This window comes from Acanthochromis polyacanthus, chromosome 12 (genome assembly GCF_021347895.1).
Source record: "Acanthochromis polyacanthus isolate Apoly-LR-REF ecotype Palm Island chromosome 12, KAUST_Apoly_ChrSc, whole genome shotgun sequence".
Taxonomy (NCBI): domain Eukaryota; kingdom Metazoa; phylum Chordata; class Actinopteri; family Pomacentridae; genus Acanthochromis; species Acanthochromis polyacanthus.
In genome coordinates this window covers 22,915,420-22,939,154 of record NC_067124.1, presented here as the reverse complement: position 1 = coordinate 22,939,154, position 23,735 = coordinate 22,915,420, and the positions used below count along the sequence as shown (strand labels likewise).

The following is a 23,735-nucleotide window of genomic DNA, read 5'->3' as shown; positions in this document are numbered from 1 at the left end:
AAGTGCAAAAGACTAGAGGACAGTATTTGAATAAAGGCATTTAGTCACATTAATACAGCTCTATTATTCTTGCACTTACATAAAACACACAAAAAATAATGTCTTAGAAATAAACATGCTGAAAAAAAGGTTATTATAACATAACTCCTTTTCCCTTTGGTTTAATTGTATGGGACTTTTTCTGTGTTTGCAACAGTTCAGCTTTCTAATGCTGAATTTGAAAAGAGTGAATTTAAGGGCTTAAGAAGGCACAAGGACGCCATCAAGGAATCTTATTATATTTATTAAATGGAATTTTGTCCTTTTTGCTATAATTGAAATTCTTCAATTTTTTAATCTCCTGTTTTATTTTTTTTAGATTTTTTCTTGTTTCCTCTGAGCAGCCAGGCGCCTATAAAGCAAACCTTGAGCGAAAGAACAGCATTACAAGCACAAATCAGACTTCTGGGGAAAAGCCTTTTTATTAAAAGTCATATACAAAAGGAATATTCCATGTTAGGCTGCTATAAAACGTCCATATGTACATTATATCATACAGATCAGCACGGCTCTGCGCTGAATGACACTTCAAACTAGCAGTCTAATAAATGCATGTGAAGTCAACAACAAGTTCACACGCGCATTTCACCGTCTTGAAAACACTGGATTTACAACAAACATCAACAGATGTCGCACACAGTACAGGTCAAAACTCAGACAACATCTGGAGCTTCACATCAGTTTAGAAAAAGACACCTGTGTTATTTCATTTGGATGCATAGCTTTGAGTACAATTCTAGCAGGGCTCTCTTCTTTTCTTTTTTTCCCAGAGGAGAAACAAAAAGTTTACCACTATCTGACAGTAAAATATCCAACAATCTGCTTCCAATGTAAAGTCTCAGTCAAATATTCTGACTGTTTGATCAATAATTCTTGAAGAGAATCATGCCTCGAAGTGTGAAAAAACCTTCAAAACATCTGGATCATTTGTGTTGCCATTTTGTTGGCTGAAGATTGACTTACGCATGTATGAATGAAATGTTTTTTATCAAGTTGGAGCTTGAAATAAATATTTTTTTCTATGATTGTACTCTTTGCTTGCTCTGACGCCCTCCATCGGCCTCCTCCTCCTCCTCCTCCTCACTCTCATTGGAAAACTACATTCAACAGGCGGTGTAAAGACAACATACGTAGCCGAGAGGTAGGCTGGGAAACAACCATCAGACGCAATGCTGGTTAAAGTCTGCAGCCACCACTGAACTAACTGCTGTTTCTATTTTCTTTAAAATAAAAAAAAATTAAAGAAACATTTGGCTGCTTGAAGAGTGGTAGTAGGAAAAGCTGGTGTCCAACCCCACAACAGACATCAAACCAATTTTTGGTCCTCATTTCACCTTCAGAGAGGAAGTTCCTGTCACCAAATTTGGCAGCATGCAAATTATAAATGGTTTAATGCAGGCAATACCAATGACTTGTGGCCGAAACAAATCACGGGATTTACTGAAGCCGAGTAATGAAGAGACTATTAGGTGATGACAAAATAAATTTAAGAGGTAATCAATCTTCAAGTTGGGATTTGAGAGTGCACAGAGCAGATTTGTGAGAACAGAAAAACGTTGGTCAGTGTCCCTCATATTGATTAGATCTAGTTGGCTCAAGTTTGTATCAGTTACGTGCAAACTGTGTTGATGTAGTGATGGTGATAGCAAATGTCACTTCAAAATCATATTTTTAAAGTGTACGTGAAACATGAAAGGAAATCAGTTAAGCCACGTTTTTGAGCTGCGCCCGAATTTTTTATTTCTCATTCCAAACCTTTCAAAATTTTGTAAATTTGTAAACACAGAATCAAAAATTAAAGATTTTCAAATTTCAAAAATACATTTTCAATATTTCAAACTGAATAAATCAAGTTCAAAAGCTAAAATCTGCTAAAAGAAATTGTGATTAAATATTGAGCTTGTTTAGATTGCTTTTGTCAATGGGATCATGTAACTTCCACAGAATTTTAAGCAAGGGTAGCAATGGCATTACCTGTTAATTATTTTTAGGCAACAAAATACAAAAAGCAAATAAAAGACCTAATAAATTTAGTAGAGTGAGTTTATTAACTACCAGAGGGCCATCTTCCTGTACTCTCAGGGGTGGATGGGGTTAATTTTAAGCTTTCACTTAAGTTTTGGATATGAACTGACCCCATCCAATTTGAGCATGAAAATTTTTTAAACTTGAATTTCTGAAAAATTAAAAAAAGAAAGTCAGCTGCATAATTGTAATAGAAAATAGTCATACTGAAACAGGATTTGCTTGTTGTAATTGTTCATCCTGTTCATGCTGAACTGGAAAAAATGGGGAACAAAATCTACAGTCCTGATTCTATGCAAACATACATTGCACAGTTTATGTGAAATAAGCTCATGAACTAAATTCAAGAACTTTAGACAAACTTTGGTATATATTTTCACCCAAGATACTGATTTACAGCAACTCTTGTCAGGACCGATATACAAGAACAACACTGGCATCTGACTAATGTTTTAAGACAACGGAAAAAAAACTGCAGTAGGACTTTGTTTTGTAGCAACTTTTTACTGATGTCTGTGAACAATGTTCTGCTAACTGTGAGAAAGTTCTCTGCATCTACTACACTGCACGTCTGCACACCAACCGTGGGACACATTTGCACTAAAGTTCCAAACAGTGACCTCTTAAAAAGTGCCCACAGTTGAGCCCACAGTTCATGCAGCTCAATGTGCCATAAAATTTCATCAGCTGCTTGAAGCTTCACGGACCCACAGAGTGTAAAATGACTTAATTTCATTCTGAATACTGTGGAAAAGCAGCTTGTGAGAGCACCTCACTGTGCTTTCTGGTCTCAAACTTTGCTCTGCAGTTATTTTGAACGTGTGCACTCTCAAATCTGGACATGTAGATGATTAAGACACATTTACTTTGTACTTTTTTGGAAAGCTTTGTCAATAACCCCTTTCTGCGGCGCTTCCTGGTGTTTGAATGCGGCGTGCAAAACAATCAAAAAAGCAAAACTAGGGTCTGCAATTTATAAGCTACAAATACATAAAATGAGGAGTTATAGGTGCTACTCTTGCCTATTTATTTATGTAAGCAAAAGAGCATCTCAACTGTAGGAGAGCAAATGTAAGAAGTATAACAATTTATATTTTAAGAGATTTTTAGCATGACAAAATTCTTTAATATTTAAAAAAAAAAGTATATTCACTGTGAAATGAAGCAATTAATGATTTTGCATTTAGTGATACTAGTGGATTCTTCATATTAAGCCACTACTTATAGTTCTGTGATCCTAAAAAAAGGAGTTCTAAAGCAATAAATAGATTTAAAATCTCGTCAAAATGGGCAGAAAGGGGTTATTTAAGTTACTAACCTGTAATAGTAAAAGATGGCTGGATGAACAGGTGTAACATTACACTGCCTTCCAAGCCACAGGAAAGTGTGAATGTCATTAAGATTCTGTCTCTCTTGCTGCCATGTTTCTTTTCCTTTCCAAACACATTTTAATCTTACCACTACAGGTGCTTCCTCTGACCAACTTTTCAAAAAAAAAAAAAAAAAAAAAAAAAAAAGAAATACGCCACCCAGCTCTAAAACACAGTGCACAACCAGCTGCAAGTTCAAAAGAGCTTCTGGGATGTTTCTACCAGGGAGTACAAAAATAATCTGTCATCTGAAAGCATACCAGCAAAGCTGATTTTATATGGTGGAAACACTTCGGGGTAAAAAAGTGTTTCACCTGGTCATCCGACAAGGCTTCTATTTGTCAACTTTTTTTTTACGTCTTTCCACGGTCAGATACGGTCCCATCTGTGGACTTTGAATCATCCGGTAGTGCAACAAGAAGGTAGAAAAGAGAAATTACAAGCTTGATCTTTTCAGAGATCTGGATAACGCATGGAACTGCAGAAAGCAAGGAGGCCAATAGATGTTTCTTTACAAAATAAAAGAGAGATGGTTCAAGAAGAAAAAAAAAAAGTTTGTCCTTGAGAATGATTCTTTGTGAGATTGATTTGTTGTTTGCAGATCTTGGTAGGGCCAGAGCTAAAAGGATTGAAATGCTACATTAAAATGGCCTTAAAGAAGAACTTTGAGTTCCCTTTGTAAGATTTCAACATCAAGACCTTAATATAGTTGGTGTTTTTACATGAACCACAATAATTCTTTAGCACACACCGCCCTTCACCCTGAACATTTCTGACATAATTTGATGGCAATCTTCCTCCAGAAAATAAAAACTTCTGACCCTGAAAGTACCCATTTTCCAAGAACAAAATTCAGCGACCCACAAACTACCCACAAATAAATACAGCACACTGAACAGCTTTAAAGAAAGAAATAAAAGCGAAAAATAAATAAAGTCGTGTGACATATTCCTGTGTGAAGCTGGTAAATGAACCAGTTTTCTCTGTGCTTTTTTTTTTTTTTACTTTAAGCTTCTGAACCACAGCTCAGACCTCTAACGTCTCCATCCTGTATCTTGTTTTCTGCACGAAGAAACATGAGGATCACATGATGAACCTCTGGCCCTGAAAGCGTCTCTGCTGCCGTTGACCTACACAAGGGAGCAGAGCTGCTGTGTTCACGTCACATCTGATTTACTAAAGGTGTAAGACAAGATGATTTTTGGTTTGAGTCTGTTCTGAATTCGTTATTTAGCATCAAAAAGCTGCATACAGTGATACAAGGATACTGAGAATTATTACAGTGATTGGAAACTATGTCGTCCTTTTGTATTGGCGCTTTTACACCAGCAAGACCAAAAACGTCCAATAGTAAACAAACTAGCTTACATTCAAAATGGATAAAAAGCTTCTGAAATGAATTAATATGCAACAAATGAGAACTCTAAAAGATCACTGAGAATGAATGAAAACACTGCCAATGAGCCTTTCACCTGAATATAGGTCACTTTTCTACATATTAAACTAATATGCTTACTCACATTAGCATACCTCTGCTGTGGGTTCCTGGTTGCTCCTCCTGACTGAGTGATCACAGGTTTATAGACTGTTCAGCTGGTGCAGCTTTTAAAAGGCCAGCAGCCAATTATGACTGAGGATTCTGAGTTGATGTGTGGAGCAACCAATCAGATTTCAAGGCCCCGTTTGCACCTACACAAATGTTTTACTTGCTGAAACTGAAAGGATCCATTGGAGTTGGATTTACACATTTCTGATATATTCTGATTTAGCTTTGTTACACCAAATTTTGCATAACATTCAAAACGCTAGAATTGAGTAGTTTTTTCATCTTTTTGATGAAACCACTGGCAACATTTTGCATTTTAGCATGTAAATATCTAAAATTCCCTTGAAGAAGTGCTTTTAAGAATCGATCAAATGAGAAACCAAACTTTCCCTCTCTTGCCTCTTTTATCACTTAATATCACTTTTTAAGCCAAAATTTGACTTTCAGGAAAAGATCTGACTTTGAAAATTTAGGACAGATGTTTAATTAATTTGTTGAGGACAAAGGAATAAACTAAAATTTATATGTCTAACAGTAGAACAGAGTCCACTGCTGTATCACTGCAATCGTTAAAACTAATATTTAATATCATACTTAATAGGAGTGACCTTGTCATTAAGGGATGATACCCAACGCATTCATTTTGCCGTTTTTGTTTTTACATTTGATGTGAACGCAGCACTCAGTCCCTTTCCCCTCCATATCAACACGTTACATGTGTGTGGTTGGGGTTGTGTAGTGCCCCCTAGTGGTGATGAGGCAGGGGTTCATGGCTGTGGCTCCTCTGTATGTAGGCCATCGCGTCCCTGTATGAGAGGGCCAGCTGTGGCCGGTCGTACATCTCGCTCAGTGCCTGGAACTTCGGGCCCCACCGGGACAGCCTGTCACAAACAAAGCCCCCTTCGTCATCATCTTCCTCCTCCTCTTTGTCGCCAGGGCCGGTGGCGATGTTTCTACAGGACGCAGCCGACCCCAGCGAGCTGAGGCTTCCTGCTGAAGACCCCGAGCCTTCCACACACCAGACGTGGTAGGCATCTGGTGGCAAAGCCTCGCTGTCGTTGTCCGCCTCCCAAATGATTCGTGCCACGTAGCTTTTAAAGTCCACATGGGAGCGTGACCCAGATGGGGGGTCAACGTAGCTGCTGGCGTCCACGTCTCTGCCCACGTGAGCGGAGTAGTTGGCGTAGGTTGCGTCGCTGTTGTAGTTGGCATTGGGGACGTGCTGGTGGTGGTGGTGATGGTGATGTGGGATGCTGAGATAGGGAGCGCCGGAGCTGCAGGAGGAACCGGACGGATGAACCTCCTCCTGGGAGCCTGGGGAGGATTTGATGAGCGGGGCGGTGGTGCAGGAGGACGACTGAGACAAACTGGAGCAGAGAGGACGCTTCAGCTCTGTGATATCATAACCATTCTGGAAATATAGAGGGAAAAACAACATATGCGCTCAATAAATAAAATGTAAAATCATTAGAGCTGGCTCATGAAAACTGCCTCTGAGCTAAATCTTTAGTGCAAACTTCTTAGATTGTCCTTAATGTTTCCTTGAAGTGAGGTCTGGACCCATCAATGCAGTAAAGTAATTACTAAGTTCTGAATAAAGAATTATACATTCCTGCAAAAACCTAATGGGGGCCTTTTATGCAGCTGTAAACTGTGCTAAAGCAAAGGAAACTAGACCCGCTTGAGTTGCCTTTGTCTGCACACTTAACCGTGACCTGGACAGCAGAGAATCTTCACAGACATTTTTTGATAAAATACTCAAAGAAAATGCCTCATAGAGCACAGTCCTTGTTCATTTTACAGCACAACGTGGACATTTATGCAGATGTACAACCACAACATCAACACAAACGTTGATGTGATGGCACAACAATAAGGTATAGTGAAGTATAATTTAGAACATAGAACACATATGTAATAATAATACCTGATATATAATAATTTAGGTCATACTCCGACTGATCCTACGAGAAACCAGTGCTTGCAAAAGATTTCGAGGTACGTATTGAATATGCACAAACGGGCATTGGGGGAATACATATGCTATCTCGGCTGCACTCTGAATGAAAGCGGTATGTTGCGAATTCGCTAAAATCGGCGTCAAGGCGTTAATCATTGCCTGCAGTTCAAAAATGTAGTTGTTGCTGAAAGTTCAGAACAGCACTGCAGCAACCATCGTCTGATTCTAGCTGCAGACGTTTGTGGTGCGTTTTGTAGTTGTAGTCATAATGTCCCTCCAAATAACAGCTTTTGTCAAAGATGTGTTGTATTGCTTCAAGAACTCATCTTACAGTTGACATGTTCTGCAGCTTCGGTCAGCCCATTCTGGTCTGACACAGTCGCCAAGGGTGGCACCGATTCCTCCACTGATGCTAAAGATAGCAGAGCAGTTTCTAAATGTTTGGATATGTTGAGCAGTATGATGGACGCTTGGTTTTGAGTACAGTTGGCTAGTATACTTATCTAGTCATTAAGTGCAGACTGTCATACAAAGAAAAATGCCAGAGAAGTTCATTTAGAAAGTGCCTCTCAAAAACAATATTACCTCGCAGGACACAGGTCGACCATTTCATTCCAACGACTCGGTGTCTGTTAAAATGTTTTGGTTTCAAGCTTCTGACAGCGAGCAGGGTCCTTTACTTAAGATAAATTTTCATGTAAAAAGTAGAACAGTGTGTTTGTGTACCTGGTCCTGCTCTCCCCCTCCCTCTTCGTTGTAGTTGAGGATGTTTTCACGGATGTCCTCCCAGCTCTCGTGCTCAGCAGGGATGTGGTAAACTCCTCGCTTCCTGAACTTGTTTCGGCTGCCTTTCTGGTTCCACACCGTCACCGCCACCAGCACCGCTACACACACACACACACACACACACACACACACACACACACACACACACACAGGAGGACAGTATAAATATGCATTTTTTTTTTTTAGTGTGAATGTGCTTCTGCACCACTGGGACTGACATTAATTTCCTTCCTGTACATTTGTAGCAGTGGCTCATTAAAGCTGCTCTGTGGAGTCATTTAGCCTCAATAAATCAGTACCAAGTTCATTTAGAAACATTAGTATAATTACTCCAAACAGGTGAAAAACAAATGGGCCCACCGTTGGGAGGAGGAGTATCACAGCTTAACAGCTTCTACGCAGCATTTTTCATGCACGGGAGCTACAAGGTCAGATTACAGAAGGAAACCTGTTGCAAAAATCACCTCCAACATATTTGTTCTCGTCAGGGGAGAGCAGAAAGCGTTAGAGCTCTTGTGAAATAAAGTCTAATAGTGGCCCAGCTAGTGTGGAGCTGGTTTAATTAGCCATCCATTGATTAGCTGCTGATCATATATCAACAACAGCTTAAAGTGGAGCACATGGTTGTTATATAATCTTTATGTAACTGAATTCTCTCTGCATTGGCACAGTCTGTATGTTTCTGGTCCATCTTAATGGTAAGCTATTGATCTGCAAACTGTTACACAAGTTTAGAACAAAAGGTCTTTAGAGGAGATGGTTTATTTGGCCGCACATATGCCTGTGTCCATCCATCCATTATACACTCTTTTATCCTATGAAGAGTCATGTGGGGGCTTGAGCTTTACCCAGCTGGTGTATATCCAGGATTTCTATACTTATGCGAATTTTTGTCCTTTTGTTTTCAAGCTCTGTAAATGAGTTTAATTCAAGTTGGAACCATCACATGACTTAAATGGATGAAAAGATTTTAAAATGAATGATTATGCAACAAATAAGAACTCTAAAAGGTCACTGAGAAGGAAGTGAAACACTGCCAGTGAGCCTTTTACCTGAATTTCGGTTATTTTTTATCAAAACTAAACTGCCACTGAGAGCTACTCATGGTTTTCTTTGTCTGGAATAACAAAATAATACGTAGTAATACTGCTCATTGCTTTTCTTTTTTTTCTGGGACAAAAATAATAGAGATGGCAAAATAAATGAATACACTTACTGTTTGGAATACTCTATAATACATGCAGACATTTATAAGTTCATCATCTGCCTAAGCTCATTCAGCTGAATGTGACATGAATAGTTCAGCACAGTTTACCTCAACTTATTCTCTTTAAATTTACTCCACTAATGAACATCTCTTGGGCCTCACCGAAGAAGACGAGCAGACACATGCTGATGGCCAGGATGGAGCTGGGGCTGAGGGTGGCCAGCCGGTGACCTTTGACCTGCCCCAGCTCGCAGCGCTGACCCCTGAAACCCTCCTGACACCGGCACCGGTAGCTGTCGGGTGAAAGTGCCTGGCAGATGCCGCCATTACGGCAGGAAGAAGGTCCGCAGGGCGACGGCACACAACGCTGCTGACCTGAATCGTCTGTCACCGTCACCTGACCGCCGGGACACCTGGGACATGACGGAAATCAGGATGGATGACAAGATTACTTAACGGCAAGAAATTCTTAAAACCTTGAAAAAGTCTTTGAACACCTGAAAATGAAACTTCAGAGGAAAAGTGAGATACAATTATATTAAATATTTTACAAAAACTATTAAATAAAACTTGAATAAATTAGTGGCAGTTCAGTTTAAGTTTTACACGTGTGCCGGTTTGTGTTAATGCGTTATTTACTTGCACTGGTGTTTCCTCCACAGGTCGACGCAGCGCAGTGGGCTGCGGCAGGGCTGGCTGCTGCAGGCGTCACTGGAGCACCCTGAGGTGACGCCTCGCCTCTCCAGGACTGTCACCAGGTCCCGGCTCTGCCCGTCCAGAGGAAGGATCTGACCGTTAAAACGGAGGTCCCGCAGACAACCTGAGTAAGAAAACAACCAGTTTGGGTTATAATCCATCAGTACGATTCTATGGTTTTATTATCACATGTAATAGTACTGCTGCTGCTTCTCTAAAGACAATACAAGGGTTTGAAAAAGGTCATGTGATTGATAAGGGTAGTTAAAACCATCTTTTACTTGTTTCTAACTTGCCAAGCTGGAAATATACATTTGATAGATAGCAGACAAAAACAGCAGATTAGCAAACTAACACAGTAAATGTGCCCCACAATTTTTGGCAAAAAAGGTCAAAATTTCTTGCCATTAAGAGAGAAGTATTTGTAATAAAACAATGTATATGATTTACAATGCATGTGTCATAAAATGATCATTATGCATTTTCCATTTCAGGCACCAAACCCATAACAGGCTGGTTTACAAACAAGGACTAATCTGAATCGCTCAGACCTGTGTTTTTATTGCTTTCTGACAAGACCTTGATGCAAACCACAAAGATTTAAAGTGTTTACAATCATGGCGCTACGGAAATCAATTCAGACATCACACTTTATTGTCCAATTACAGGTTCAAATATTGGATTTTGTGTTTTCTTCCAAAAATTGTGAAAGCAAGGACAAATCCTAAGACAACTAAAGTGCATTTATTTTAGTATTTCAAGAATTTTTCCATCTCTAACGAGACCATATGAGAAAAATCCACATTATATCCAGATCTCACCTTGAAAGTCTGCCTTGTCTCCGGCGCTTAGTCCGTTGCCAACCATCAGGCTGGACGGGTGAACCACGATCTCCCTGCGGCTCCCCAGCTGGGCCTGGACCTCCCGTGAGCCTCCGCCCTGCTCTAGCCTCAGGGTGAACATGTTGTCATGGCGACTGAGGCTAACCAGGATCCACTGCCCGATGTCTACCCGCTGGCCAGGCAGCCGCAGCGCGTGGGCAGCGTCACCCAGGTTGGCACGCACTGAGATGTGACCCTCTACGATCTAAGACAGACAAGAACGTTAAACATTCCCTTCACAAACCCTCATATAATGTCTCATGATTCTATGTTTTACGCCTCTGTGTGTACTCAGATCTTTTACTGAGGTAAATGTGTAAACAGTACAGTTTTGAAAAACATTGTCCTGTGTACAAACTTCAAGTAAAAGTACAGAAGCATGGGCAAAAAGCACCTCAAATGTGTTAAAGAAACCCACACATTTAACACATTTAGGTTTCCCCTGTGACGTAAGTATTATACATTACATTTTAGATTAGTCACAATGATGCAACAATGTATAAACAACATTTTAGTTGTCAAGAAAACACTAATTTTAATCCCAGCTAAGAGTTCAGGTCCTTTCAAATGGTAATAAGATAAGTCAGAGGTTGTCAGATGTTTAACAGGAGAGAAAAATCAAAAAATAAAAGTTGATTCTGAGTCAGAATTTTATTATTTTTAAAAATCTAATTAATATTTAATTTTCTGTGATGTCTAATTAAGTTGTATTGTTTGCAAAAAAAAAACCTAGCTATTCAGATTTATTAAAACATGAAGAATTGAGGGAAAATCGATCTTTAGTGAAACTACGTTTATAGACCTGTGTATAGATCTGTGAAAATGAGACCCGACCAGACAGAACTTCTTGTCAAAATGGATGAAAACTACTAATTACATTTTTGTATTTTATCTAGTTTTCTAGGTATAATTTTACAAAACGGTGACAAAAACTGTCAGATGTAACGAGAAAGGAAGTACTTATACTGCCCTCTGAAATGGTGCCACATATAATGGATTAGTGAAGTACAAGTATCTGTACGCAGTATTTAGATACAGCTTATAAGAATATACTGAAAATATTTGAAAAGAAAAACTAGAGACTGTTTTAATATGTGAATGCTTTTTAAAATGTAATAAAGTGAGTCAGTCTTCGTGTATTGAGAGGTCAAAGGTCAGTCGGTGCTGTCTGAAGGGTGGACTGACCTCCAGGATGATGTACTCGCTCGCCTCCCGCGATGCCACAGAAAGCAAAGTACCCGAGGTGGCTCTGGTTCGAAGGAGCAGCTGGATGTTGGTGCGTCGAGGGCTGCCGCCTCCTCTGAGCTGGAAACGCACCACGCTGCCCGAGTCGAAGGAGAACTCTGGGACGGCTGAGGGAGGAGGAAGAGGAGATATTTTAAACTTGTACATAAGCCAGGTTACTTTACAGACAGTCTGGACGGGTCATGCAGCGTTCATGTTTAGCCAAACTGGATGAAATATAAGGGCAACGACAATGTGTGCTTCCTGTGGATGACACAATTATAGAGGCAACCACAGAGTCCCTGTGACTGGTTTGGACTGTGTGAAAGTGTGTCATAACCGACGGACAGAAGACTTTTTCTGTGCAGGATTTTCAAAGCTTTTTTGCAAACTGATGTCCGAAGGGAAAGTTGGAGAAGTGAATGTCTCTCCATTCATGAATTTTGTATTCATATGTGATCCCAAGACAAAATTTCATGGATGAGAAGTACTGATTAAGGCTGACATAAATACATACAATAAACACACTCAGTCCTTTACCCCTGTCACACTTGTGTCCAGTGTATCCTGCGTGGCACTCGCAGCTGAAGGAGCCCCAGTCGGCGAGGCAGGAGGCGTGAAGACCGCAAGAGGGACCGGCTGCCGTCACACACACCCCGTCTGTGAGCCTGCACCCTGGGGTGCTGTCCACACTCTCACCTGGAGACGCCAGATCGTACACCTGAGGAAGAAAACGAGGCATGATGTAACAAAGGTGATGCTTTCATTCATCACTGCAAACTTTCTACACATGTTTCATAAAAGACAAAATACTTGCTGCCTCAATTTATGTGATCCAGGCTGCGTTTACAGCCAACATAAGATTAGAGGAGGTTTTGTTTTTAATTTTGCAGTTTCCCTCCTTTGAGTCTGAAATGCAATAAGAGCAAATTTGACATGCACTAAATTTCTAAACATGCCCATTGTTTTCAGTTGGCAGCCGTTCTCTGGTTGCATTTTGCGCTGTGTCAATCCACCTTAACGCATGAACTCCAAAATATGTTTTGAATTTTTCTGAAGGAATCAAGAAAGCAGCTCTGAGAACGAAGCAAAGAAAAGCACGCAACGGAGGATTATATTTCTCTTTCTTTTAAGGTCTTGAAAAGCAGCTTTCTTTTGTCATAAAAACACTGGCCATGTGAAAGCCAAGCTATGGAATATGAAAGCCTTCCTCCTCCGGAGAGCGTAATTGTGCTCAGTGAATTTCACATTTAGTCTTCTAATGGTTTGACATTCCTTCTGCACTAGTGGAGATTCTGTCCTGATGGTGGCACCAGAGGAAAGGTGAGAGGACCGCTACACATAATCATTCAGTCTCTTTGAACCATCATTTCTAAATATTTGCACTGGACCAAAGGATGAAAAAGGTTTATACTTCTGTCCTAACAGCACACTGCTGCAAAAATGTAGTCAAATGCAATAGCAGTATCATTCTCAATTTAGGTATTTCTTTAAAGCTCCAAATGTGCTCATTTGTAGTTCGGCAACAGCAACAATTATGCCAGTACATCTAAAATGTGATTTTAACACAAATGAGTGTTATTTGAACTCACTTGAACTCTGTTGATGCCAAATAACAGCAAGAATCCTGGTAATATGCTGATACCTTCAAGTGGCATCACGCTTACCATATTTAAAAATCTCAGATTTAGCAGGTCTGGCACAGTGCTTGTGGGCAACATTGATAAGTACTGAGAAAGAGTGGTCTGAGGAGGTACAAAACATAAACCTCAAAAATGAGAGACCTTTCTGATAAAAAGCTCTTTTTTTCATAGGTCCATATAGTCTTTCTCATACACTAGAACACATTCAGTGTCAGACAGCCTAAAAACAAATATTGAAACAGCCAAGGTTTCATATTTAGCAGGGATGATGTATTCTGTATCATTCTCTTTTTCAAAAAACAAATTCTGGTTTAAACATGTACGCCTGAATCAGTTTTGAATTGCTTGAGCCATGTTCTAAGTAAGCTGGTGTGCTTGAGCTCCAGGGGTGGGACTTCATATATCGTCACATTCTTTTATTTTACTTGACCTTTATTTTACCAGGTAAACATGTTTGAGAACTAATTCTCATTTGCAAACATGACCTGGCCTAGAAGCCAAAATAAGGAAGCAATACTGTAGTGTTCCATGTAGGCCATTTCAAGTTAGGAAGGGATTATTTAATGAAAAACACTTCTCACTATGTACCTTACATACACAGAGAGGAAATGACAAGTGAGTTTAGCAAAATCCTAGAATCTATTACACACAAACCTTTCTTAATTTTTCAAAAGTAAATAAATTCAAAATTGATTGAAAATGAAACACATTCTATACTGGCTTGCTAAAAAAATGATGACCCCCCCCCCCAATTTGAATCAGTATCAGCCCTTTAACACTGCAGCTGTGGTGATCCGTAAAAAGAGTGAAATCATGATGCCAACCTCTCCACTGACTGCAGGAAACAACCCCAAAACACAAGGGATTGTGGGTAGAAAGAGACATTCACTGCAATGGTGGGCAGATGCTAACATGCTTCCACATCTTCTTGTTTAAAATCTGGCTGAAGTCTTTCGCTGGGAATATTTTGGGATCTTTGGGTGCTTGTTGAGGTTTTCACTCGGCAGCAGAGGAGCCGCGGCAGCTTGCTGAATTTCAGGAGCATGAGGAGGAAGCGGGAGGTTCTTTTCATTTATATTATATTTTGGACTGTGATGTTGTTATGTTGGCCTTGGCTGATGAGCCAAGCTCAGACCACCATCTGTCTGACCACCGTCCCCATGGTACATGCACACACAAACACACACTACCCACCGAGGACTTGAGAGGAGTACGAGTGAATACATGCATGCAAAAACACACACATATACAGACCTACAGACATTAAAACTGCATTTAAAGGCAAGAAACATACGCACACATGGGAAATGCTAATGATCTGTGGAGTGGAAACACATACTCAGAGAGATGTTTCCATTACTTCAGAGGACATTACACTAACTTACATTCATTTCAAATGTACCTCAGCTTACCCCAACCGACACCAACACTTTCCAAACCCTAACCTTTACCTTGAACTTAACCAAAGCCTGATTTTGAACCTTAAAACAAGGTTTATATTCCCACAATGTGACTGGATGAACAGATTTATGCCCCCACAATATAAATAATACAATAACATATGCACAGTCGTGTTACCTGACTGTCGACCACCAGGTTGCGGATGCAGCCGGTGAAACTGCGGTAACGGCGGTGAGGAGACACGTCTTTCACACCTCCCAACTGAAGAGGCTGGAAAACATTCAGATACCTGAGGGACAGGAGGAGGAGGAGGAAAGGAAGGAGGAGAACATGAAAGAAGGAAAGAACACAGACGAAAGAACATGAGAAGAAAGAGGAGGACAATGTATGGAAGAGGCAACAGGATGTGGAGTAGTAGGGGAAGAATGATAGAAAAATGAAACAAATGAGAAGAGGAAGAAGAGAGAGAAGGAAGAGAAAGTGGAGGATGGAAATATGTAATATGTAAATGGGGGTATGCAGAGTTTGACAAAGAGGAAAAGGAAGAGAGGGAGAAGATATGAAAATATATACAAGTAAATATAAGAGGAAGGGGTAAATGGGGAGGGGAAGAGGAAGGAACAAAGCAGTAGTAGGTGGAAAATGGAAAGAAATTAGGATTAAATAGAGGGGGAAAATTAGGTGAGAAAGGAAGATTCAGGGGAATAGATGGTACAGGAGGAAAAGCAACATGTAAAAAACGAGGGATGAGATGGAAGGTGAGAAAAAAAGAGACAAGAATTAAAGTTTTCTGACAGAAGTTTTCACATTGTGTCTGCAGCGACGCAGATCTTTAATGTGGCCAGGCTTATTCTTACCGCTGGTTCCCAGGTGTCTCTCCTGCAGCTCTGCAGCCGGACTGGTCTATATCCTGAACCTCTCCTCCGACACCCTCCAACTCATTCACTGCCACTCCACCACACTGGTCCAGGATCAGCTGAACGGCCTGAAAATAAACACTTCACTCATTTTTACTGCTGCAGAGAACAAAGGGTCTCAAGCTATCCATCTTTCTTTCTTGTTTTGGAGAGTTTCCTTATCTCACTCTTCTGTGATTAGTCAGCTAACTCGTACACTGCATAGTGAAAGATTGCAGGTTGCTGCAGTTTCTATATTTTGATAAACATCCTTTCCAAGTACAACTGATATAATCTATGTGGATTGATCAAACAGAGTTCCAGTCATCCATTCATGCGTCTGATATCACCAGCCACATCCATTAATACCTTTCTGTCACTGATGATGTCAATGCGATGCCAACGCCGGTCGGTGACGGTGGATTTGGGTGGCAGCTGCAGGGTCAGTGTTCCTGATCCATAGTTTATACTCAGAGCTGGAACCCCGTTTCTCAACTCTGGATGGGAAAGTGAGTAAAATGTCAGACAAAAATCACAAATCGAATTGCTATAAGGAATAAAGTTGAGCTTGTGAGTATCAAAAAAACCGTAAGAAATGTGTAAAGTAAGTCAGAAAGTACTTGTTTACATCAAGTGGAGCAGTGGTTAAACTCAAAGTAAGATCTTTGCCTCTGGTGTGTGGAAAGTTGATGCTTGCCCGAACATCACTTCTCTGTATTGCTGTGTAAGCTGCTGAATCCCATCAACAACTGCAGAAATCCCCCACCATCAATTCTGAGTGTGTGTGTATCCTCCAATATCCTCTCAACTGCTGTCACTATCAGATGAGTGAGTTTGACCCGATCAACCTCACAGTCGCATTATTGAACATGTAAGTGAAAAACGCTCCACAGAGATCAATACTGCGACCACTTTGATTTTCCCGTCCCCGGATTGACGCAGCAACAGCTTGAAGTTCGATAATTACATAACTTTAATGCCACAAGATTATGCAAGAAGCGTTTGAAAGGCCATCTGCAGTCTAATCCGTTAACACCAGACTAGCACCGCTGGGAGCTGACATTAGTTTATGAAGCTCTTCATCCACTGAGAAACTGTCTTTACAGCAGCGGACTGGTGAACGCTTTGTTGTTTGTTGAAAAAGAAGAGCTGCGGCACGTTCCCACCAGCACTGTGAGATTAGTATGTTTGTTGGAGAACTCTGAAGCAAAAATAATGTTTCAACTTTGTACAAAGGGCGGTGTATTTCAAGCATAATTTTCAGTATTCTTAGAACAGTGAAGGATCCACACAGACAGCCTGCCAGAAGCTACTCATGAGAAACAAAACTGCAGGAAAAATCTCAGAGTGATCTAGCATGCTGTCATTATTATTATTATTATTTTTAGAATTGATTGTAGGTCAGTTGGTCATTCTAATTGTTTGTCTAACACTTTTGAACCTTTCAACAATAACTCTCATCCCAACTGGTCGAGGCAGATGGCTGCCTTCCCTGTACCTGGTTCTGTTGGAGCTTTATTTGTCTCCATCCTGTTAAAGATTTTATTTCTCTGGTTCTACCATCGCTGACTGCTTGCTCATATGGAATCCAAAGGAAACTTTGGATAGTTGGGTTTTCTGTTCTCTGTTTAAAATTTGTAAGGTCCTCACCTTACTACAGGCTATATAAATAAATTTTAATTGAACTGAACTCAATAACGCCTCGAATCTTCCTGAAATGTAGTTTTCAAATTAGAGGCATTCACAGTTTCAAAAAATGAGGCCAGATTTAGGAATTCAGTACAGGCCAGTCCTTCTTTCACAATGGTATTTTCTATTGATGCCTTATATTACAAATAGAAGTGCAAACAAAAGGCCTTTTTTTAATAGCTAAGGCAAAGCTAACTAATATTTGTCAAGTGTTCTCAAAATAATCCATTTTATTTCCAATGATTGTACAATGGCCAACATTTATGGCTGAAAGGTTATCAGAAACGTGCTTCAAAAGTTGCCTTAGTTTATAATTTTAAATAGAAAACAAAATGAAAACTTCACTTGGAATTATTCTGATACAAAGAAGGAATAAGTGCAACTCTTGCAGTGTTTCTATAGAGCTGAAAAAAACAGCTGACACAATATTGCATCATCATCTGAACATGTCAATCTCATCTGATGCAATCTGTGACAAATATTGACATTTACTTAGTTTATTTCCAACAGCAATTACAACTTTAAGGGGTGATTAACATCCTTTAAACAATCATGTATTTAACTGATCAACCCATAGAGAGCTCTATGTTGAGGTCAGAAAACCGTGATTCTAAATTATTTACGCACATTACCTATAAAGTCCAAACTTTTCTCTTGACCAGCACGCTATAGTCAGACTCTATAGTTGTGTCGATGTTCATGGATGATTTTCTACTTGTGCTTTGTCATGTTACCAACAGTAGAAGGGAAGCAGAAACGCTTGTACCAAATTCAGTTAGATGCCATTCATAGTGGCTTTAAGCACAATTATTTCAGCGGTAAACTCACCTATCGCGATGAAGTCCTCCTGCTCCCCAGATTGGACGGGACCAAGCGGTCCATTGTAGAGGAGCAGCCCATTGGACGACTCAGCCAAGAACTCCAGGGAGATATGGCTCTGGAAGCAAGGCATGATGGGAGGGAACCATGCATAGCCCTGGCCGCCAAAGCTGAGTTTGGTCTGCTGGCATTCGGGACCATCGAACATAGGAGGACACTGACAACTGAGAGATAGAGAGTTATATTTCAGTAATATTCCAACATCTCTTCTTACATGGTTTTCCTGCTTGTGGAGCATCACAGCGAATATTAGTTTAAATTTCAGTCAAGGCTACTGTTTTTGAAATATTTATTTGAATCAGATTATCCCTGCAAGAATTTTTTCATTCATGTATTTTCTGTTCATTTTGTCTTCCAAAGCTACCCTCAATGTGCCAAAGTCTGAGTGAGAAAATCCTTTAATTATATTTTAATTTAATTCGGCTCTTTACAAAATCAAATTCAAAGACAGCACACTGATGTTTTTTATTTCCAAAATCCACCCTTTCATTGTGTTGAACCGTGTTAAACAAATTCCCTACGCCAAACACGAGACTGAGAACAGAACATGACCCGAGTTACACCAATTACAAAATCTGTGTCAGTTTCTGTGGCAGCATTTCTTCCCTGACTCGTTAAAATTAACCGGGAGATCAACAGACGGCAAGACTAACAGTCACAGAAACGGAATAGATGCAACCTTAAAGGAAAAGCTGCTATGTAAGAAAGAACTGTAATGTATATTTGCCAGTGTTAATGGGCTTCTTTTTGAAGAGCACAAGAAAGTAAAAGTGAGAAGGAGTGAGAACCGTCTGTCAGATTTAGCAAATGAAATGTTTCATCCAATATCTTTAAGTGACGCGACAAATCAAAGTCAACTACTGTACACGCGGTGGAAAATGAGGCTTTGGAGTGTTATTACTCCAAGAGAAATCCACTGCTTCTCTTATTAAATCTTTAAAATGTCTGACAGATTCGCCTGGAGTTAATCAGTTAACAAATGGGAAATTTCTGCCTGCTTCAGACGGTGACTCTAACAGTTGGGGACTTGAATTTGCGGCAGATGAACAACCAGCAGACGTCTAATCAGTGCTGTCAGGTGAAAAGTGCGGAAACACAGAGCTGCCACAGTGAGAAAAGTCAGAAAAAAAGACTCACAGTATCTCATTATAAAGAAAAACTTTTCTTGTTATAATAACGCTTTTAGTGCAGGTTAGTTTCAAAAGGAACAGTCTTTTAGAGGCTGTTAAAGTTTGACAACAAAAGATGACAGTGTAAGCCATCCTAAAGGGAATATATTAGCTCCATATTCACAACAATCTCACTTATATAACTTAGTGAAAGCCTGACTGGCAGAAGGTTCATATTTAAACTCATCCTTGATGCATTACAGCATTAGGATTATATGAAAAATAAACAAGTGTTCCTGCACCTACCGGTAGCCCAGCGGTCCGTCCTCACAGGTGCCCCCATTGAGGCAGGGGCTGACGGGGTAGGAGGAGCAGGGCAGGTGAATCGCCTCTCGGCCCTTGCAGCCACATCGAGCAATGGAGGAAGCCGACAGCGACACTAGAGAGATGTTACCAGAGCTGAGAGCCACCGGCGCCTGGCTGAAGGAAACCTCGTTGCTGCAGCCTCCGGACTGACTGCAGTCTGTGTGGGGACAGTCATCCACACCCACTTGGGAGACGGACACACCCAACGTGGCCTCCAGCTGCAAGGTTTGAAATAAAAATCAAGTTCTGTTAATAAGCCACAAAACAAGATTAACTGTTCACCAAATGCAGAAAAAAATGAGCATGGAAAAAACAGAATGAAGGTAACCAGATCTCGCATGAAATACAAAACTAGCATGAATAAATTCTAAAATGGTACAAAGCTACTGAAACAAAAATTAGACACAATCTAAAAGTAACGTCACCAACTAAATCTGAAGCACAGCTTAAATTTTGTGTAACAAAAAATAACATGTGTGCAACTCTTAACCCTAAAAAGGTCACTAAAGCAGATTAAGTACTAGATTAACATTAAGTTAAAACTATGTGAATATATAACTAACAATAAAATAAGTGAAACTCAAACTAGCATGGGAGAAAACTAAAACTATTACAGAAGTCGTGAACTGTTTGAACATATTAGAGAATTTCAGAGAATGACAGCAGCCGTCTTTGATCTGAGGTCTACCTGCATCAGTGTGAGCTGAATTTACTCTATTTCCCCCTAATGTTATTTATGCACTTTGGTGTTTCTCTGTCATTTCCCCTTCCTGTTAAAGTTTTGCTGTCATTTGCTTTCTGTTGCCAAATTCACCCGTTTCCCTGCTTGTCATCCTGATTCTTTTCTCTCGTTTTGTCTTTTATGGGTGAGAGGTTTTCATCAAAGTCCCTCAGGGTTTCCTGTCTCTCTCCAACTGTGTGTATTTCTTTTTTTGGAGTTTAGTTATTCAGCTGACACTCTTATCCATAGTGACTTACACTCCCCAGGCAGGGTTTCAGTTTTTTGGCTCCAGAGCCAGTTTGAACATTGTCTTTTTTTGTGCCGACTCCTGTATTTATCTGACATCCTTGTTGTATATCAGCCAAGATACTTTTCCTTTTAACCCGAGATAATTAAAGACACACCTTTCTTCTTCAGCATTTGATGCACCAGTTATTTTTAATCATCCTGTGTGCTTTGTATTGTTATTTATACTGAACACTTTGCATAGCTATGATTGTTGTTTTGGGGGTGCTCATTAGTCTTTTGAAAGAAGTTGCATTCAAACATGAGATACAGCTTCATCTGTCCTAACACTATGATGTAACATATCAAGGCTTCAGAGCTTGAACTTGTGACTCGCTGGCAATGAGAATGCTTTTTAAACCCTAAAATATTATCTTTTATTATGTCAATTATTCGTTTTACATTAACATTAAGCATATGCAGTCGACACTAATGTAAAACTAAAAAGTGTGTCTAGTGTTGAAGGTTATCACTATCAACATAGTGTTTTCATGTGTGTATATATATATATATATATATATATATACACACACACATACATACACATACATCTTTTCATTTAATGTTTTTTCTTTATTTTCATGACTATTTACTTTGTAGATTCTCACTGAAGGCATCAAAACTATGAATGAACACATATGGAATTATGTAGTAAACAAAAAAGCATGAAATCAGTCAAAACGTTGCTTACATGCAAAGATTTTAGCCCAATTCTTTCTCCCGACTCGTCCTACTCACTAGATTTAGCTGTGACTACTTTCTCTTTCCTAAAACTAAATTTAAGATGAAGGGTGATCACTCTAAACGGTAGAGGAGATCCAGTAAGTGCTGCTGATGGTACTTGACACACATAAAGAATGGGACTTCTAAGGAGAACTACAAGTGTAGCAGGAGCAGTGGATAAAAAAAAGTGGATAGTTGCCAAATTTAAATCAGGTGTGGGTTTGCTTTTTATTTGCCCAATTTCAGAACTATTTCATTGTACCTTGTACATCTGTCTTTGAATAAGCAGAACATTTTGTATTTGTGGTAGGTTGCCTTCCGTTTTTGGCACTATAATTTTTCCTTTGGCAGTTTTATTTTTTTTTTGGAGACTTATTAACAAAACATCAGGCGAGAGGCAGCTGAGAGTTTACATGACCTTGACATACAGTTCACTGACTGTCATCACCCTCACTGAGTTCACATTAGCAGCAGCTCTCACACTTTTAATGGTTCTGAAATATTCATATATATCTACATAAGCGTGCATTGGCATCTGTGCATGCATATGGGAGAGTGTATCACTTAAACAGCCTCTTGATGGAGGAATGTGTCTGCACTTCAGTGTGGAACCCCCGTTCTTTACCTTTCACTGTACGTGTGTGTCGGGGGAGTTATGGTTTACACTGCGTGTTCAGTGTCTCTGAGTGCCTGCTGTACTGCATGTATGAATGCGTGAATTCAGTTTCTCTCACTTCGTCTCCTTTCTGCTCTCATCCTTTGCTGTGACTCAACAGTTTCTAGAGTTTGCACTATTTTCAATTACTTTGCTTTTTTTTCTATTGTTTTGAGAGACTGAAAATCATCTTGCCCGTCCAAGAGGTAATATTTTCATCTCAATTTTTGGGTCAATTCCTGAGATTTCTAGAATCAGAGCTCATTATTCAGTCTTTATGGAACTTGGTTAAAAAAAACTGGGGTTAATTTGGGATAAACTCTAAAATAATGATGCGTTATTGCACTTCATAAACGTTTTATAAAGAAAAAAGGAATGTGCTGAAGGGGATCCAGGAAGTTAATTTCCATGAGTGGATGTTCCCTCAATTTATTATGCAGTTTTTTGTGGAAACACATTTAAAAACTCTGCCAGAATTGAAAATAATCTTTAAACAGTGTTATTATGACTGACCCAGCAGTCAAGCAGAACTGACACTGAGAATGAAGTTAGGCTGTTTTGAAAGGTAAATATCCAAAAACAGTGATCAGCAGCCAGTGCTTATGATAGCAAGAAAATATTACTTGAATTCATTGAATTAATTCCTCACCTTGGCTTTATTTGCTGCCACATAACCATGCAGTTTTTCAGCTTTGTAGTACGGTGAGCCGTGGGCAGCGAACCAAACATTGAGTGCCTTCTCACCCGGTTGGCCAGCATCACCCACAGAGAAGATCTGGACATTTTCTGGCAAAGTCTGAAGGAGTTCAGCCAACATCCGGCCCAGACGATAGAACCGACTCTCCTCACCTCCACTCATGCTGCTGAAAAACTCCTCCACTGTCAGGTCTGGAAAAAAAGAAGGAAGGATAACACATTTATTCACCAGCTTTATACTGTAACTCTTTGTGGGAGGCTGACAGATAAGGACATGATGAAGAGGAGATGAAGATGAGACAAGAGCTAAAAGGAAACAAGAAAACACAGTGTAAAACGATGAAAATCATTACAAAAGCAAGACAAACAAGGGAAGAAGAACAGGGAGTTGTTTCCAATCGTGCCTCTGTGTGTGTTGATGATTGTGGAGTCTGGGGAAGTTGACAGCCCTGAAACTGGGACCCTGCAGCATTCTCAGATATGCAACATCGTGCCCCATCAGTTACAGTAACCATGGCAATCACAGGGAGCGTGCAAATGTGCATCTTATGTCAGTGTACTGAGGTGTTGTCAAGCAATTTCAGAAGTTTTACATGACAAGAAGAGTTGCAGGTTCAGGTTAAGGAAAGTGCATTCTGACATTTTGACATCATCATGATCTCCATGAGACTCACTGGTCAGGCGGATGGAGGCAGCGTGCTGCAAGGCTTCCTGCCGCAGCTCTGTGACATCCACCTGGGCGGTGGAGGTGACGTCTGGCCAACTGTGATCGGACACGCGCACCCTCAGGCGGTACGAGCCGGGAGGAGCCCCTTCTCTGATACTGAGCTGACCTGAGCTCTGGTTCAGGCTGAACAACCTGACAGAGAGAGAGAGAGAGAGAGAGAGAGAGAGAGAGAAAGAGAAATGTGCTTGTTTTTTCCAATGTAGGTGGTTTT

The 23,735-nt window shown here is 40.1% G+C and overlaps 1 protein-coding gene across 1 annotated transcript in view; it reads right to left on the bottom strand.

Annotated features, from left to right (window-relative positions):
- Positions 1–442: 442 nt before the first annotated feature.
- The window catches only part of si:dkey-22o22.2 (neural-cadherin), a 165,843-nt gene continuing 142,550 nt past the window's right edge, over positions 443–23,735 (bottom strand). The window contains exons 21-34 of the mRNA XM_022216146.2: positions 23,472–23,656; positions 22,751–22,989; positions 19,658–19,935; positions 18,192–18,406; positions 16,044–16,171; positions 15,636–15,763; positions 14,956–15,067; positions 12,275–12,455; positions 11,696–11,862; positions 10,451–10,715; positions 9,573–9,753; positions 9,096–9,346; positions 7,667–7,824; positions 443–6,391 (exon numbers count right to left, since the gene is read on the bottom strand). Coding sequence (XP_022071838.2) covers positions 5,726–6,391; positions 7,667–7,824; positions 9,096–9,346; positions 9,573–9,753; positions 10,451–10,715; positions 11,696–11,862; positions 12,275–12,455; positions 14,956–15,067; positions 15,636–15,763; positions 16,044–16,171; positions 18,192–18,406; positions 19,658–19,935; positions 22,751–22,989; positions 23,472–23,656 — 3,154 coding nt within the window. The 3' untranslated portion in view covers positions 443–5,725. The remainder of the gene's footprint in view (positions 6,392–7,666; positions 7,825–9,095; positions 9,347–9,572; positions 9,754–10,450; positions 10,716–11,695; positions 11,863–12,274; positions 12,456–14,955; positions 15,068–15,635; positions 15,764–16,043; positions 16,172–18,191; positions 18,407–19,657; positions 19,936–22,750; positions 22,990–23,471; positions 23,657–23,735) is intronic.